Source organism: Macrosteles quadrilineatus, unplaced genomic scaffold, assembly GCF_028750875.1.
Source record: "Macrosteles quadrilineatus isolate MER2022 unplaced genomic scaffold, UCM_ALF_1.0 Scaffold_1__1_contigs__length_201487025, whole genome shotgun sequence".
NCBI lineage: Eukaryota > Metazoa > Arthropoda > Insecta > Hemiptera > Cicadellidae > Macrosteles > Macrosteles quadrilineatus.
In genome coordinates, this window is record NW_026542594.1 from 183728160 (window position 1) to 183746918 (window position 18759).

General features: G+C 34.6%; 1 protein-coding gene across 3 annotated transcripts; it reads left to right on the plus strand.

The window, feature by feature from the left end:
* The first annotated feature begins 2437 nt into the window (after positions 1-2437).
* On the plus strand, positions 2438-17395 carry LOC128991432 (uncharacterized). Of its 3 annotated transcripts, XM_054414305.1 has the most exons (4): positions 2439-2807; positions 7242-7523; positions 8625-8709; positions 15508-17395. In XM_054414305.1, exons 3-4 carry the CDS (start codon positions 8698-8700, stop codon positions 16285-16287), a joined length of 792 nt encoding a protein of 263 aa, XP_054270280.1. In that variant the 5' UTR covers positions 2439-2807; positions 7242-7523; positions 8625-8697; the 3' UTR covers positions 16288-17395. The 3 variants fall into 3 exon arrangements, with proteins under 3 accessions (XP_054270288.1, XP_054270296.1, XP_054270280.1); XM_054414313.1 differs by lacking the exon at positions 7242-7523 and having other exon boundaries at positions 2438-2807; XM_054414321.1 differs by lacking the exon at positions 7242-7523 and having other exon boundaries at positions 2438-2803.
* Positions 17396-18759: the final 1364 nt, after the last annotated feature.

Sequence of the window (18759 nt, forward strand, 5' to 3'; positions counted from 1 at the left end):
CCATAAGATAACATGGTAGACAGGTGACTGAGAAATTGCGGATGCAACTGAGACTGGCTGGACTGTAACTAACTGTGACTGAACTGATATGTGTGAATCGACCCTAATGATCTGATGTCCCCTGTATGCCATGTTATCTTATCGGACATCTGACACTTAACAACCCTACTTGCGACGTTGCCAATTCTACCAGGCCGCGGCCTGGAGCTAAACGTGGCCGTGACTCAAAGGTCAACACAATGAAATACATATAAAACACTGTCACCATGGTGATGTTTAATGAACGCTGTCAGTCTGCCTCCAAGGGGTTTTCCACCGAGATATTTGATTTCCGGCCGCGGCCGGCTGCCGCTGGGGTCTTACTTAGGGGAAGTACGATTGGGGCATTAGTTCAAAATTCCTCCGTGAACAGCGCTGTAGTAGAGAGCATTTTGGCAATGAAGGTTTACTAATCACAAAAATAGTTCTGTTCATAAAATAAAATTATAAATGCCTCAAATTCAATGTTATAATTTTTGTATTATAAAATTACTATATAACCTAACCAAACTTGCTGATAATGAAATAATATAAAATACCCCCGCCGCAGCAAACCTGCAGACTAAGCGAATTTCCATTTGACTGATTGGATTTACACTGAAATGTCTACTTAAAAATATAACATTTATTCTTGATTTAAATAGAATTAGTTTATCAAGTACTTAGGTTACTTAGGTGTACTAATGTACTTAGGTGTAAGTAATAGGTGTACTTAGGTACATCAGGGAGGGTAAAACTTTTTTTTTAAATGTGAATAGTTAGTAAGAAATGAAAACATTTTCCAAATTTGATCAAAATATCAAAACATGTTCACAAACAACCAAACTAAAACAGTTTGACTTATTCTCCATAAGAATAACATGGGAATTTTAAATTTACAATTTTTGGGAATTTTCTCCGTAACCATCAGGCGCATAATAGCGCTTCAATATACTAAATTATTTGTTTTTTAAGCTCTACAAAATGGTTTGGAAAGAAATTGCAAAATTTTATGTTTTTCGGGTCAAAAATGGGAAAAACCTATTTTTACCCCATAAAACCCCCCGTAAACCCCCATTCCCATGGTCCGATCATGCTGGATCGTGAACTCGTTCGAATAAACGTACGTTTACACGTTTGTACCAAATTTCATCAAAATTCGATCATTTTTGCTCGAGTTATCGTGCTGACGGACACACACACACACACATATATATGAATTTGAACGGATGGTGTTTTTGGCCTCTAGGGACCTCAAAACGAAAACAAAATCGGTCCCGCATCCAGGTCGACCATGAGTACTACGGTGATAGATTATTCCCTATATGGGAAATTCGCTAAAAGTGTATTAATAGAACAAATAATTCTGTTAATTAAATAAAACTAGAAATTGCTCGATTAAATTTTTATATTGACTTAATAATACAATTAAACTGTCATAACCGAACCAAACCAACCAAACTTGCTGATAATGAAAACATCTTAGTCAAAAAGTTAATGCCACCATCGGGATTCGAATCCAGGACTCTCAGCATATCAGCCTGGCACGCTAACCACCAGACCACCGAGGCCGATGGCTGATAACCGTATTGTTACGGTAATGGTGTTCCCTCTGCTAATGAGAAGCCCACAGCTGTCATCGTAACCTCATCTATACCTCCCCTGAGTAAATACCCTGCCGCTGCGGTTGCGGCCTCTCTCAGAGACTCAGACTTCAGACTTGGACTGGGACAGGAGACTGGACTATGTTGGACTGGGACAGGAGACTGGACTATGTTGGACTTGACTTGACTTGACTGCAGATGCCAAAGCCGTATAATTCAAACTAGTGGCTTGTAGGGACATAAGTCCCTAAAATGCTCAATAATATAAAACAAATTATTCTAATATTTAAACAAACAAAGAAATATATTATCTATGTGTCAGAATAGATATCCCTGTATATGTGCCATATCTTTTGTGTAAAAAAACAGTTAGTTGTTTGTCTTTGTTGATGTTATTTTCAATAAATCATTCGAATCACTACATAGATTTAACTCTGCTAAAGCAAGGCCACACTATAAAGGCAGCAAACATATAATTGGTTGTGAATAAATACTGGTTTATTAAGGTAGCTCGTTAATTATTTATTCAATGTAGTTATTTCTTGTTAAACACAAGTTTGAAAAGTTTCACAGTAAAATAATATATTTCCATATTCTATATAACGTAACTAAAAAGTCTTAATTATTATAGGTAACGTTATCCCTGGTTTTATATAGTACATTGCTGAACTTACTGGCAAATAAGTATAATCCAAATGTTAACATTGCGTACTGGCTTGATGATAAATCACGATCAGCTGTATGAAGTAAACAAAAATTAGCAGAAAGTGGCTTCTAATGCTATTCTTATGGTGGATATATCGTTATATCTCGTTTTCTGGTAACTTTATGGGAATTCTGCTATGCTATTTTTTCCGAGTCACTGGGGTCAAGACCTTTAATTTAAGACACCTCCCACCTCCCACTTTTCTGCGACTTACCAGACGTCCAAAATTTTCTGGTAAAGATTTTGTCTTACAGAATTATATATAAGGATTGCGCAATAATTTTTTTGTACCCTTCCTCACTTTGTGTCGTCGTCACTCGTCTTGTCAACTCTTTATTTATCTTTCTTTAAATTAGTTACTTTCTAATTTAATTAATTACTGGGATAGATGATGGACTTGGATCTCGTAGCTGGAACGATGTAGACAAGCAGTGAAGATTATTTATTCTCGATGAGAATTTAAATCTATTTTAGAGTAGGTAAGTGGTATGTTATATTAACTTAACTTAGACTTTCTTGAACCTTAAAATTATGTGTTTTCTGACAAGGTCTGTGGTATTAAGTTAGTGAGTTATAGCTAAACCAAACTTAATCCACCTTGTGATAAGCAGGCCCGCTTCCCTAAATAAGTTGGTAACTTAGCCTCCTATAGCCTATTAAGCTTTCTTGAACCTTTAACCCTCCAAGTGTCTCTAGTTTTGGTCTTAAGGTTTGCCCATTTATTGCACAATCGCAGGGTTTTATTAAAATGTATCTTAGAAACTTAAAAACAATGTATAAAGTAAACTGTTTTAAGTTATATTTGTTTGGAACATTATGGGCTCCAATGTAACATAAGTTATAAAACATTACAAAAAAAATGTTCAACAATTTTTGTGGGGTTAACATTTCTCAAAAATTAGCCTATAAAATAAGTTAAATGAAAAAAATGTATGTTTGCGCTCAATAAATTGTTATAATTTATAGGTCTACAAATATTTTAAAATAGACTAGCCACTTTGTTCAGAATTTTATGAGGATTCCAAAAATATAATAATATAACTTAAGGAAGTCGGTTTGCAAATAAATAAGTTATAGGCGAAAAAAAGATTTCGGTACATAGCGTTTTAGCTAAGAATGCATACAGTAGCCTAACCATAGCTAGGAATCTGGCTGATAATTTACATCTATAGCCTATCACTATATACCTACTTCTTCAGGATCATCAACCAGCCCTTCAAAATCACTTATATCTTCTTATAATACACCACGTATATCACTACTTTTGATTTTTAACACTAAAACAATCATAAACGTAATAAAACACATCAGTCATCGGTGCGAGGTTTTAACCAAGCTGTTTACAAATACGCACGTCAGCTGTCTGCTACAATATTTTCGGAACTAAAATGAAAAGCGTATAGAAACGGACATCAGGAGAAAGCTCTGAATCTGCTGAAAAAAAACGATACCTAACTCGATCCAGTTCAATCCGATTCAGTCAGTCCCAGAGGCGTTGCCGTAAACAGTGTTTGTGAGTCGCAAAAGCGACACATAACACTACAACGGATGTGTTATGAGTCGCTTTTACGACACAACACTCGGAGGGTTAAAGTTACGCCTAACTTATGTGTTTTCTGGGCTGCACTTTTAGTGTAGAATCAAACAGACAGAGTAGCGTAGCGTAGCACATGTTTTAAATCAAAACCATGCATTAAAATGAGTTAGGCCTATGACATACTACCTATAAGTTAGTAGCGTATTTCGGCGTAGCGTATTTCGGCGTAGCGTTAGCAGCGTACAGCCAAGGAACAAAATTATTTTATTTTTCTCAGAGCACATTGGAGCGCATTTGACTGCAGACAATAGAAAAGTTAAAACTAAGTAGCCTAGTTTCTCTTCTGTACCAATTGGTCTTCTCCAATTAGTTGTCTACTTCTCCAAATCATCATTCACCAAACTAAATATGTAATCAAACGTTGTAGTCGACATTCTTATGTAGTCCATAAACCGAGACTTGTATTTCCTAAGGATTGGAAATAAGTGGTTATATTCACCATGTTTGTCCCTGCCTTTACACACTTCATGGACCCAGACATTTCTCCTAACTTAATGGTCAAAAACTGCTACCTAAAGGTTTTTTTGACAAGACTAATACGAGCCGTCCTCTATACCGATGTACCTTGCTTATTAAGACCGTCTACAACCTATCATGCGCTACGCTACTCTGTGCTCTCTGTGTGTAGTAGGCTACCCTGTCTGTGTATGTTTCTACACTTAAGTTAGTTTAAACCCCACATTTACTCACACAATTTACAACAAATTGAAGATTATTGTAATTGAATGGGCCGTATAGGATATATGAGTGATTTAGTAAAATCTTGCAATTCCTGACTTTGACGGGGGATGGGAGGGAACGCACCGGGGGGGATTTTAGGGGACTTTTGGTAAAATGTACATCTTAATGTGTACTACACAGTGGTACGGTATATAGTTTTGCTTGTCACTAATTTGTTCCGACATTGGTTGTATAATGTCCCACTGGAAAATATGTTAAAATGTAAATATCATAAACCAACATTTGGAATTCAGACAGAAAACACAACCTTGTAGACTACAGTAAGTTGTAGCCTACCTACCTAAAAAGTCAATGGAATTGAATATGACTGTAAGAATGGTACAACAGTCAAAATGTGGTTGCGGATATTTGGGTAGGCCCACGTTCGGCCTAATATAATGGGACGGTGGCGTCGTCCTGTAATCCAGCTACTATGAGGTCACGAATTGTGGATATTTATCTAGGCATGTACTGTAGATGCGATACTCCCTTGTGTGGATTATTATCCGCTAGTGAGAATTACGACTATCCACAGTACTAACCCGATTATTAGACCAATTTGTTAATACCAAGGCTTTTTTTAAATTTGTTTTAAAAATGTGGTTCGGATTTCACTATAAACTGTAGGTCCCTTAGTTTCCTTTAGCTGTATCGGATATTAATTAACAGCTGTGTCTAAGGAATATGTCGGCCTTAGTCACTAACAAGACTACAAGATCGCGCCACTCACCATCCATTCATCCCATTCACACATGACACTCATCTCCATTCATACTTGGCTTAAAATACGAGTAGGTACCTACTTTGTATGGTTGCCATTTCAATGAAAAGTATAAAACAATTACTACCGATAGGGGCTGGGCCATAGACCTATTGGCAGTAGGCCTACAGTTCAGCTATGGCAGCACAATAATCGTAGTGAGTTTAAACGATGTTGAAAAAGCAATTTTATCAGTATCCCTCAACCTCTGTTACGATCACAACGACATCATAAAGATGACAGCAACGTCCACGATCTCTGTCGTTGTGATTTTTTTAATTTACATAAATGTCATAGAAACTCGTTATGAATGGAAGCCTTGATTGCAGCTGTTCGCGATGAATATTGGAAAATCCAAGTTTCTCAGTCATATACAAAGCTGATTCAGTTTTTTCCCCCCGGTTATCAATAGTGTAGTACAGTGAAGTTACTAGGTTGCCAGTCCCACTTGGTACTGGATTTGCTTACAAAACAAAATCGGAAAGGGTTGCAGCTGCAGCATTTGTGAACAAAATTTAATTTAAACAAAAGTGACAGCTAGAAAAAAGAATCTTTATCCAAACAGCTGTTTGTTGTTTCATAGATGACGTATTTTCTAAACAGATGATTATTATTTCATGACATTTGTGGTAACAATTGAAAAATAGCTTATTCCCTATATGGGAAATTCGCTAAAAAACTTGACAAAATTCAATTAAAATTAATATTTTGAACTTTTTATGTTTTATTTCCAAAGTGGTGAGGCCATATTTAAATGGCCAAAGGCACTCTCCCCATTGAATAGTCATTTATTCAGTCTTTAAACAATACATTATTGTAATTGACATCGTCATTATTATTGTAAAAAGATATAAGATGCAATAGGCCTACTTATAATTAATAAAATTTGACATGAAAATTCCAAAATATAGGCTGCCCTTAGTTAACATTTAACAGGTTTAAAATAATTTTAAAAAAATAGGCAAACTTAACAAACTTAAATTATGAATAATAGTGGGTCTTTCTTAAAAAGGCTAATGGTTATCACAGGTGTGTATCAAGTGAATACAATAAAACTATTTGAATCATGAATGTTACCTACTCTAGTTTTCTCAGAGTAATTACGTTGTGTAAATTGGAATTTCTACATCACAGACACAATTACGGAAGGACAGAAATTGAGATAAGACTCGTTTCGGCTTTCTTATGGTTTAAAACGTAAATTAACCCAAAACTTCATGATTCTACGCCATGTACAGACAAAACTGTAGTTTTATTTATATATGGATGAGCTTTGGTAAATAAATAATTAAAATTAATTTTAATACTCTCCGACTAGCGGCGGACACCACAAGATTTCCGTGATTCCACAGATTTTGTGACCGGCGGCAGTGGCAGCTATGGGGGTATCAGGGTTACCAACTTAGGGATTTAATCGTGATTTGTAGTGTAGAAGTGTTTGGATAACAGAATACTAACAATTCAAATGACAACCTCTGGTTCCACAAATTGTCATGTTAGTGAGGTTTCGTTGTATTTGTTTACTAAGGTTTCAAGCCATTATAATGATTTAGGCTTTAACATTTTATAAAATATTCACACTTTACACACTCTGAAATAATAATTTTTTTAAGTTACAGTATTCATGATTAACCTAAATTACTTAACAAGCTATTATGACTACCAAGTCAAAGTGAAATTGATAACACATTGCATTATAAATGGGGCAATAACAATTGCCGCAATTAATAATTAATTGTTTCAGCTATTATTTTGCACCATAGAGTGTGTGAATATTGCAAAACACGGTTGTTAGTGAGTGATGTTTACATTTGTGTTTTGTGCTTTATTTTTTAGTAATTGAGTTCAAATGGCCAATCAAAACAATCTGAAATTTTAAGGAGTTGTTATAGAGATGCTTAATAAAAGTATGTCTGACTTGGATTTTATACTTGGCAATGAAAATAATATTATGGAAGGAATCCTGAAGAACAGTCTTGACGTAGTGGAAGTCTTGGCGGGGAATGGGAATGAGGACATGGGAGCTGAAAGGAGTGGTTTAGATTTACTTCAGAATGATAGATACATTTTTATGGATAAAAAATAAAATAAGGAAAAGAAGAGACTAGAATACTCAAGGTTAGTGGCAGTGTTCAATTTTTTGATGATTGCTAAGTGTGGCAGATGCATATATCCGTCCACCTTATGTTTTTTGTCGCCCTAAGATTGATATATCCGTCAAATCAAATGTTATTTTTTTATAACTTTTGTACAAAAATTTGTTCAGCACTAATAAAAATTCTTTTTATGATCCATGAATGATTTCAAACGATAACCACTTTAGTTTTAGAATTTTGGCAATAAATAATTAAGCTCCAGCCCTTTATTAGTTTAGCTCTGGAAGGGTTAAATTGTTTATGGGTTTTTATGAATACATAACAGAGAATTTTAGACATAAATTTATTTCTTACATTAATATTTTTATATAGAGTAAACAACCTTTAAAGAAATGTTGAATATTTAACAATTAAAACTTGAAAATTCAAACATAACGGTAAGAAAGACAAAGCAAGCTTGACTAACACCCTGTCAGCTATTGACAGTCGAGTTAGTGAGGTGTTAATGTAATGTAGGTGCGTTTTGGGGATGGTTTTGATAGTGTTTTGATAGCTTGGCAGCACTTGATAGCGTCGCTACGGGGTATCAGAGTAGCTCCCTCGGAGCACAATACACCTTAGTTTTGTGGCTTGTAGGTGCAGTGTCGTGTATCTGGCCCGCCGGGGCGGAATATTTCTATATAACGCCGCGAGAATATTCATCCTCAACCAAACCAGAGGGTATGGTGAGAGCTAAGTATGAATCAAGCAGAAATTAGCTATTTTGCGTACTGTCAGCAGGTGTGGTAAAATGTATTGTAATCATGCCCAGACAGAAACCCATGTAACAATTTTTCTATTTACTTTTTGTCAGCTAATGCTGCATTATTACTTACTTGCTACAATAAAGGTTCATTTTAATGAAACACTGAGAACAGATCTGGCGCATGCACTGACGCTCATCCCCTCGAGCGTTAAGGTTAGTCAGCGGTCCAAAAAGAATGTTTCGAGTGGTTATTAAGCATAATGTTTTTGGTTCTTTCTGAAATATTCTTTAAACTTGTGCGGCTGTTGGTTGGTTTCGTCGTTGGGTTTGCAAAAACTGGCTTGATATCTCCGCTATCAACTAATCTTTTGCTTTCAGGTGTTCTTTGCAAAGAAAACTGAGATTACACAACCCAGCTTAGTGGAAGAAATACAACTGCTGTGCCCAAATCATGGCAGAGTCGGTGAGTTTATTTCTGATGAGATCAATCCATTCATGGGTTTTTGTGACATTGTTGACAAATCATTTTATGACTCCCTTCAGACTTGATTGATCCTTTTATGCTATCCTTGTGATTGATATAAAAAAATAATCCTATGGTTACTACAAACCAGTAATTGTGTTTTGTTTCCTAAAATTTTTGATGATGTTAAAGTGAGATTCAACTCTAGTCATTATTTTTGTTTATTGTATGCAAAATCCTACTATATTATAAATGAGAAAGTTTGGATGTATGTATGTTTGTGACAAGTAAACACGAAAAACACTGGGCAGAAATTTGGCATGGTGATAGCTCACATTCCCGATTAACATATGGGCATATTCTTATCTCAAAAATCCTTTTGGGCTCCGCCCCAGTGGCTCTGCTGTTCCCCATGTTAACCTTATGAGTATTCATATTTAAAGGGAATTAAAGAATTTAGCCAGCTGTTTCAACTAAAAGAGTTGGTTCTATGATATGCAAAAGTATAAAAAATTATAAGATTTACCAAAAGGGTGCAGCACTATTATTTTTTCATTTTTTATGAAAACAGCTAATTTGAACTAAACAGCAACAAAAAACTGTGATACACAATGAGAACTGTCAAAGTAGGATTGTTTACAGTTATGTTTATGTTTTTAATTTCATGAATGATTTATGATATGTTGCGAATTTTTAATAATCTATCTTTCTCTATTGTGTAGGTGAAGTAGTAGAACATTATGACTATGGTAGATGTGTAATACTATCGCATACCGTAAATTTGAGCTGAAGCAAAACCAAGTTCTCAAACTGTGTTTTCTCACATCGCAAACGTATCAAAGATGTTGCGTAATCAAAAGGTTATTGTAGAAATAATAAAGTGGACTGTATATGAGTTATTAATTTAATTTTGACAATAGAAAATAATGGACTTTTGGTATAATTTTTAACACTGAACTATAGTTATGTTACCACTTTGTTGTTATTAAGGTCTTGAAAGAAGATCTGGTCGAATGTTGTCTAAAAACCGAGGGCAACTAAAAAGGAGAGATGTTGTAATATTAAGCAGATGTTATAATTAACATCTGTTGGTTTATTGACTTTGAATTGTAAATATTTTGAAGGTTCTTGCTTTATAACTGGATCTGAATTAAATAATATACTTTGAATCAAAACTAAGATCGGGTATAACTGCAATAAGCATTTTATACTTATTTGCCAACCCCGTACGAAGGAGGGGTACTCTGCTAGTATATTATAAGATTAAGTAGTGCCTAAAGAAGAAATTGGTGAAATGTTAAAAGTTGGTGTTAAATCAAAGTGTGTTTAGTCTTTATGGTTTCTTGTTGCTGATATGTGTTCACTCAGTGGCCGCGATAAGGACCCGCGGGCCCCCCCCCCCCCCCGCAAGTTTGTTCACCGGGAGCCCCCCCTCTCCCAATGATCTTTAAAAACATTTTCCCATGTATTACCGCCTAAACTTGAAATTTGCAATAAACATGACAAGGCATCTCCCGAGGCGTCATTATCGTCTTCCATGATCACAGCAAAATCGTAAATACTTCCCGAAGTCATAAGTCATGGAAGAAACATTATCATAGTTTACCGTGATTGCAAATGCAACCAAACCTATGACATCATTAGATAGCAGCATCATCGTCTCCCGCGTTCACGGCCCAATCTAATATCACGGCCTAATATCTCCCCGCGACCCGTCGGTGGTGACGGGTAAATCATTTTTCCGTAATCGCTACTAAATCCTAGATATATCTCTCGCTAAAAAAGAAACGTCATTATCGTCTTCCGCAATCGCGGTAAAATATTGAACATATGCGGCCGCGGAGACATCGTCATCGTCACCCGCGGGGAAATGTTCTCCTCGATATCCGCGATCGCGGCAAAAGCGTAGGCCTAATCTTTCAATTTCGTGAGCGTGATCCTCACGGATATAAAAGCTTTTACTTTAAATTGTGCATTATTGTATTGAATACTGAGAAAATCGGCTCGAGCTGGATTTTCTGACTTTGTGCTTGATCTCTCAAGCTTGTAGTCCAGGCTCTGCTCGGCTCGAAAATCAACATTATAGGCCTATTATAAAAATCAACCGTTTCCAAACAACCCGATTTTGAACCGATCTGATTTGGCCTGAGGTCCTTAGTATCATTTTTAGTGCGTTCAAGATCGGGTTGCTTTGGAAACGGTTGATTTTTATAATAGGCCTATATTGTCGATTTTCGAGCCGAGCAGAGCCTGGACTACAAGCTTGAGAGATCAAGCGCAAAGTCAGAAAATCAAGCACGTGCCGATTTTCTCAGTATTCAATACAATAATGCACAATTTAAAGTAAAAGCTTTTATATCCGTGAGGATCACGCTCACGAAATTGAAAGATTAGGCCTACGCTTTTGCCGTGATCGCGGATATCGACGAGAACATTTCCCCGCGGGTGACGATGACAGAGGCCAAATTGGTTGTAAATACGGCCCTATTATTATGCAACCAATTTTGACTGCGCCTTCACACAATCCACGAGGACAGTTAATGCAACCCGCATGACTGATGACAATTCTTTTACTTAGGTTGGTAGATAATTTATAACGATCGGTCAAGTAATAGTGTTAGTTTAGTTGTTGTAATCAAAATAAAATGTATTAAAAAGTTTTCTGGTAAACTACTTGAACTATAGGTTTGAACAAATTTTCATCATAAAAACGTAGTCTATTTTAATTCTCATATAAATATTGTTATGATAGGGGACTCGTGTGGCTGAGCCTGTCACACTATTGCGGGCCCGTGTGCCGGTAAAATTTACCGAAAATCCCGGTCAAGGCTCAATGGCCCCCCTAGCTCGCGCCCCCCCCCCCCCCGCACCGCGCCACTGTGTTCACTTTTAGGTGGTTGCCAAAGATTTGTCAACAGAATTTAACTTTGAAGCCAGGTTGAAAATAATAAGTAATTTTTAGGGTAGAGTGGGGGAATTGGGGCCCATGTTTTTATTTTTTTCAATTATATATTTATTGTCAGAAAAAATCAAAATATATATGCACAAGGTTTCCAACTGTAATTTGTCTTCCTTATCACATGTTTTTCATTTTTTAAATAAATTTTACTATGAAAAAAAAATAATAATTTGGAACCCATTTACCCCACATGGGGTAATTGGGACCTATGCTTATAAACCCATAAGCACCTAATATTAATTTGTGGGGGTAATAGGGATCTAAAATTGAAAACATAATAAACTAGGGTTGCTTTCAGAGAGGTGAAAGCCAGTTGAGCGGAACAAACGTGATTTGATATTTGTATAAGTAACTAAATGTAAAAAGTCAATAGATGTATTAATGCTTGTTTTATTGATTAAAATTGATAAAACATAGGCCTACGAAAAATGTAGGGCTATTTCAATGCAAGACTCAATGTAAAACACCTTTAAAAGACTAAAATGAACTGAATTATCAATCATGTATTTCAATGTGTAAAAACGTAAAAACTGCAAAAAGACTAATTTATTAAACAATAAAATAAGATGGCTGAAATGTAGGCCTAAACATAAGTAATTTAAGTAAACATAGCATTCAGCTGATTTAAGTGAAAACATAATAATAATAAGAAGGGAAGACATGCCTTAAATATACAATGAAGATATAATATAATTAGAAATTAGTAACCTACTTCTGGACAGGCCTAGACAATTATCCATACCGTGGTTAAAAGTGTACTTCTATAAGCCCAGGTAATTAATTATTTGCTTATTATTACGGTTGTAACTGGACGTATGTATAGTCCGTGGCTTGGCAATCAAATAACAGTATTTATATAGGATAGGCTACTGTTATCAACATTTGAAATTACTAAATTGTTACCAAATTACTGTTTCACAAAATGCAGATTCCATTTTCAGCCGAGCCATTAAAATGAGGATTTGCCGAACAATTATTAATATTACAGAATAGTATTTAATGATGTACAACTTTTCACATTTCATAAATTATATGTTAGTTTTGCTATGGGCAAAGGTCCAAATCCAAATGTTCTTTTCTTTTGGTTTATATGTAGAAATTTGCTACAATCATTGACTTTATATAAAGTCAATGCTAGAATACAGTAGATGGTTTGTTAAGACCATATGCAAACATTTTTGAAATCGTTTCCCCGTTTAACCAACTATTCCAAAAGATAAAAATTATATGGTGCAACACAAATAAACAACTCGATCACCTACCTATAACCTACACTTTACCTTCCTAATCTAACCTTACTTCAAAACACTTAATGTAGTCACGAATACTCCTAAACCACGACCTTCCCCACATGCCTAAATTAGATCAGTGTTAAATCTGCGTTTTATTAATAAGTGTAATAACTTACAGCACCGTCGATGTAATTCAACATAATATAATCTGTGATGTATTATCGGATTAAATATCGATTTCGATGTGGTTCGATATATCGCTTATTAAATCCTGATTTCTAACATTGGCTGTTTCTAATCAGCTGGCAACACAAATAGGTTCCCAAGAAAGTAGTCACTGGTCCGTATCCCTCCGCTCCTTGTTTATGCTCCGCGCATTGAGAAAGTAGTTCCGTATATTTTCTCGATTTTCAGTGAATTCCGCGCCTCAAAAAAATGTTTTAACGGCATTTTCTTGTTTATTAAAATCATACGAATGGTTTAAAAACGTTTAAAAGAAAAGTATAGAAAGTTCAGAAATACCTTATGATTCTCTTGTTTACATTTTTCTTGTAAACAAAAAAACTGTCATAGCTACTTTAGTCCCATAAGCCTAATGTTAAAAATTTGAAATTTTAAGTTAGTTTTAAATTGCATTAGCATTATCTAATTGAAATTTGTTTGTTTACAAACCATCTCATTATTAGTCTAAGTAGTCTTGTTAAGTTTGGCTGAAATGTTCAGCCGTTATTGAGTGATGGTGTTATATTGTTTGCATTGAAGTTGATCCCAAAGAGCTTCGCTCGCTTGCCTCGCTCCGCTCAACAAAATGCAACATACTTTTATTGAAAAAAATTTTTTTTTAGGACGTTACAACAGTTCAAACTATTTTTTCCAAAACATTACACTTTTTTCTTAATAAAATAGGAAAAATTAACCAGAGCAGATAACAGCCAGAAAATATGGATTCAAACTGTTAAAGACATGTATAGTTAAATAAAAAAAAAAACTACAAGTATATTTTATGTCAAACTTTTTTTCTGGTCATATGCAAACTTTCCGGAATTTCGCTTTTTCAGCCGAAAGAATTTCTAATAAATGGTAGTTATCAGTCCAAATATAAGTTAAAATAGGCCAATTATGGGCTTAGCTCACTCTTTTAGGCCCTAGTTTCTTATTCAAGTGATTGTAAAATAATTTTTTTTACTTTTCTGTACATCTGTGATTCCAACCCGATGTAACCTCGCGATGAGACTGGTTCCCAATTACTCCGTGCTGGGGTAATTGGGACCTACTTCAAAATTCTGTTTTTAGACATAATACATGATAATAACCACTGCAGCCACATATAATTATTGATTAATAATATGTGGGATTAATTATAATATTAATATTAATTACATGTGGGATAAAAAAATATGGGTCCCATTTCCCCACACCGGGGTAATTGGGACCCATTTTTTAAAAAATTTATAAAATTAGTTTTTAATTTTTTTTTATGTTTAAGCCTTAACAAACTATTTCTTAAACCTTTAATGTGTCAAAAAATACATTTTGGTATGATTATTAATTCATATAATGTAAAAAAATAACTCATAATACTACCACGCTAAAGTTTTGCCACATGTTTAACATTCGGGAAAAAAACACTGCTTAATTTTTTTTATTTTTTATACATCAAACACAAGATTACAATCATCCAATAATTTGTAATGAAACCCCTTTAGAATGCCTAAACTTTAACATATTTACAATTTTGTTTAAAAAATAAATAATACAAAATTTAAAAATTTAAAAAAATAGCTCCCAATTACCCCCGGGTCCCAATTCCCCCACTCTACCCTACCATAATAAATTAATCCAAAGTTCGTAGATTCATAGGAGGGCCCTAGACTTATTTATTTTGAAATGATGTGTGTGTGTGTAACGAAATGTGTTCTCTATTAAAAAGATCATGATTGAAGATTGAATTGAAAACAGTTTTCTGGTCGCTTATCCATTTAATGCATTGATCTGAATCCTGCGGTTAATTTCACAACCCCAACCCTCATCCCTTAAGTCTTAGCTCTCGTCTTATTACTATATATTTAATGTCAACCTGTTGTTAGAAAGTAAAGTATTATTAATTATGATGAGCAAATAAGAGCTTGAAACTGGATCCAAGATTAATCCCCCTCAGCAAGCTACAAATGTATAACCCCTCAGATATCCAGCAACTGTTCCTATGCCCCAATGCACCTGTACTTACATGACAGGCCATAAAAAGATTGACGACTGGACATAGTTGAAACAACGTTCGTCAGTCTGTTAGCAACCTCGTTACCCTCTTATTTTTACCTTATATAGTATTGGCTACTGAAATGGTTTCCATCGCGGTTTACTATTATTAACAAACAGGGTTTCCATTACTTACAGTAGAGCTACAGGTATTACTTTGCCAACACTATAATGAATTCAAATTTTTTAATTCTCCCTAAGGGGAAACTACTTAACACAACAGATATGTATGGTATTGAAAAAAGGCCTTTTACTCTGCAGCAAATAAACAAAAAGCTGTTTGAAACTAAAAACATTTTAAATATGAAAATAAATTTAATTACTGTACCATAATTTTCATTTTCTTTTTAGGAGAATTATAAAACTAGACTGAGGAACATCTCGTCATCTCTGGAAAAGATTGTAGAATGCCCAGTATGTCTGGACACAATCCGAATTCCATTTAAGACATGCAGCAGAGGTCATGGGGTTTGCAACAGCTGCTGCGAGAAGCTAAAGAACTGCCCAACATGCCAAGGTCCATTTATAATAGAGAATCCTGTGTGTTTGAAAAACATTCTGGAAGCCATACCTCGTCAGTGCAAGTACCATGGAGATGGTTGCGAAGATGTTGTGGAGCCCGCGAGTGACCATGAGGAATTTTGTGGCTTCAGACCTGTGAAGTGTAGGGACAGAAATTGCAACACTGTGACTCCTCTAATAAAACTGATGGATCACTACAAGAAAGAGCATCATCAATGGTTCCTGAGGTACAAAGCAAATTCAACTGAATTTTTGGTTTGGAGTAATTTTGACCCTGAAAAACGTCAACATAGTCCTCCTCTTATCTTTGTGTTTGACAATATATTCTGGTTTAACGAAAATTTTAATCAAAATCAGAAATATTTAGAAATCACCTTTGAAGCAACTCCGATCGGGAAGTTAAAAAATGATTATTTTGTTAAAGTTAAGGTTGAAAAAGGTGATTTTTTATATGCATCTACATTGAAGGCTTCTGTGGTGAAGGGTTGTCAAAAAGAGGAGAACACAAACTGGGATAATTGCATGAGGATTCCACAGAGCTCCTTATCTAATCTTATTCTTGAAAGAAATTTTAAATATGAGTTGAAGTTTTTTGCATGCAAAAAGTAAAATCTTCTTATGTACATTAAACTTAGTTGAAAATGGTTCAAATTGTGTTGCAATGTTAAGTTTTGTGTATAAAGCTTTGACATTTTCGGTTTACCTCCCTCAGCTGAGTATAATACCAGCCTCTTCACTCAGGATAAAAATTGAACAATCTATGCTATTTATTTGATTAGATTTATGAGAGTTTGGTTAAATGTTAACTTTGTTAACTTGTTATATCCTGTCATCATCGAGTATCTAATATAGTACAGTGCAAATAGCAATAACAAAATTTTTTGGCCTAACCTCAATATCCAAAATGAAAGCTAACTTTTGACTCTTAACTGTTCAATATACACTAGTCCTCATAAGCGTTTGGGGTTTGGAAGGTTAATAAATTTGTAGTTTTCTTTTAAATATTTCAATAATTTTGCTGTTAAGCGCAAATCACTTTACTTACAAAAATAATCTAAGATAAATTATCATTAACTATAATAGCTATTTAGATATTTCGTAAAATCCCAAATTCTGCAGATTTTTCAACTTTAATCCCCCTTTCCCCCGAACCTAACGATAAAAAATATGTATATTTTTACCAGGCAATATGGGAACTGTATTGACCGGTTTGGAGTCTAAAGTTAGCTTTCACTTTGGATTTTGAGGTTTCAGTCTAACTGCACCTATTTAATATCAAAGATTTAAAGCAAATGTGTACTATGATATGACTTTGCAGTTCCTTTAACTAAACGATTTTGTAGTTGTGAAGAGTAACACGATAGTGTCATATAAGAAAACCTAGACAATATTTATTTAAGATTTTGTAAGTTTGTGGTTAATAATGTCAAATTTTTTGAGCTCATAAGATACAGTACAATGATTATTCTATCTGTAATATGCAGATAGTATAGGGATGAGCTAAATGATTTGTGTTGTTATCATGTTAAAAACTACGTAATGATTTTGTATTTTGCCACATAATGATGCAATTGATTGTGTTTCTTGATACTTTTTTATTCATTTTCCATTAAAGCATATTTTTAAGATCTTATAAAAGTTCAAATATTTCGATAAGTTGATGTAATCTAAAAAAGTGTGAGACTCAATTAAACTTTACTTGTTTGTGTATGAAATATTTTTGTCTGAGTGATTACACCTATGGAATCTTAACAATGTTCGAACAATGAAAATAATAGCAGCTGTATATACAGTAATACTGGCTATCCATAACTAGTAATATTTATCATTTCCCCTATGAGGTTAGTAGCCAAGTCCATCTCAAATTTGACACATAGTTAATTCTACTAATATTATAAATGAGAAAGTTTGGATGTATGGTTGTGACAAGTAAACGTGAAAAATACTGTTCGGATTGGGCTGAATTTTGGCATGATAATAGCTCACATTCCCGATTAACATATAGGCATAATCTTATTTGAAAAATCCTTTATACTTATATGCCAACCCCGTACGAAGGACGGGTACTCTGCTAGTAATTAATAAATTAGTAAAGCAAAAGAATTTGTTTAAAAATACTGTTTTCAAATATTTTATTTAGCAGTTTGGGCATGCGAGTACAATGTGAATTTAAATCTATTTCTAAAATACTCATACTACATAAACACCTTTGCCGCAGCAAACCTGCAGACTAAGCAAATTTTCATTTACCTACCTGGAAGGTACCAGCATTGACTTTAAAGTCAATGGTACCAGTATTAAGCTGTGTTTTATTGTTAAATAGTTTAGTATGACAATCAAAATGGTCAAATTTGATTAAAAGACCGGCTGTCCATAAAATATTCATCAGGTTTTAAAATAATATATTGAACTTACAGATACATGAATGCTTACTACAAACTGCATGGATTGAAAGAGAATGCTATTAGGCCTATGTTATGTTTGATATACCTAAACAGGGTTGGTATGATCAGGGAAAAGACAGGGAATTTTGTTGATCTGGAAAAGTCAGGGAATCGTGAAAAAATTCTGGAATTTATCCTGAAAGACTACTATTTTACGGAGTTTTTCTCAAAACAGGTTTTTGTCAGGGGTATGACTAATGGCAAAAAGAACGACACAAGCAATGATGCACATTTATATATTGATAGTTAGCTATCAGTACAGGGGAGGAATCGATAGTTTGAAACAAGTTTTTTATTTGGGAGTGATTAAATAATTTAAATTTGGTCTAATATTTCTTGATTTTGATTAGTCGATATGGACTTGCGGTATACCTGGAAAAAGTATAATATCAGTCTGGAAAACCTGGAAAAGTCAGGGATTTTTATTTACCAAATTTAGTACCAACCCTGATAAATTTCCTCAATGTACTGTCCGTTTTCAGCAAAACATGTTTCCAGTCTATATTGCAACTCTGCTCAAACGTTGGTATGCATATCCTGGCATACTGTTGTCTGCCAGGGTTCTACCCAGCTCTGGCAGGTTTTGAGCTGATGGCTTGATGTCTGTGTCCTTTACCTAGACTCATAGAACGAAATC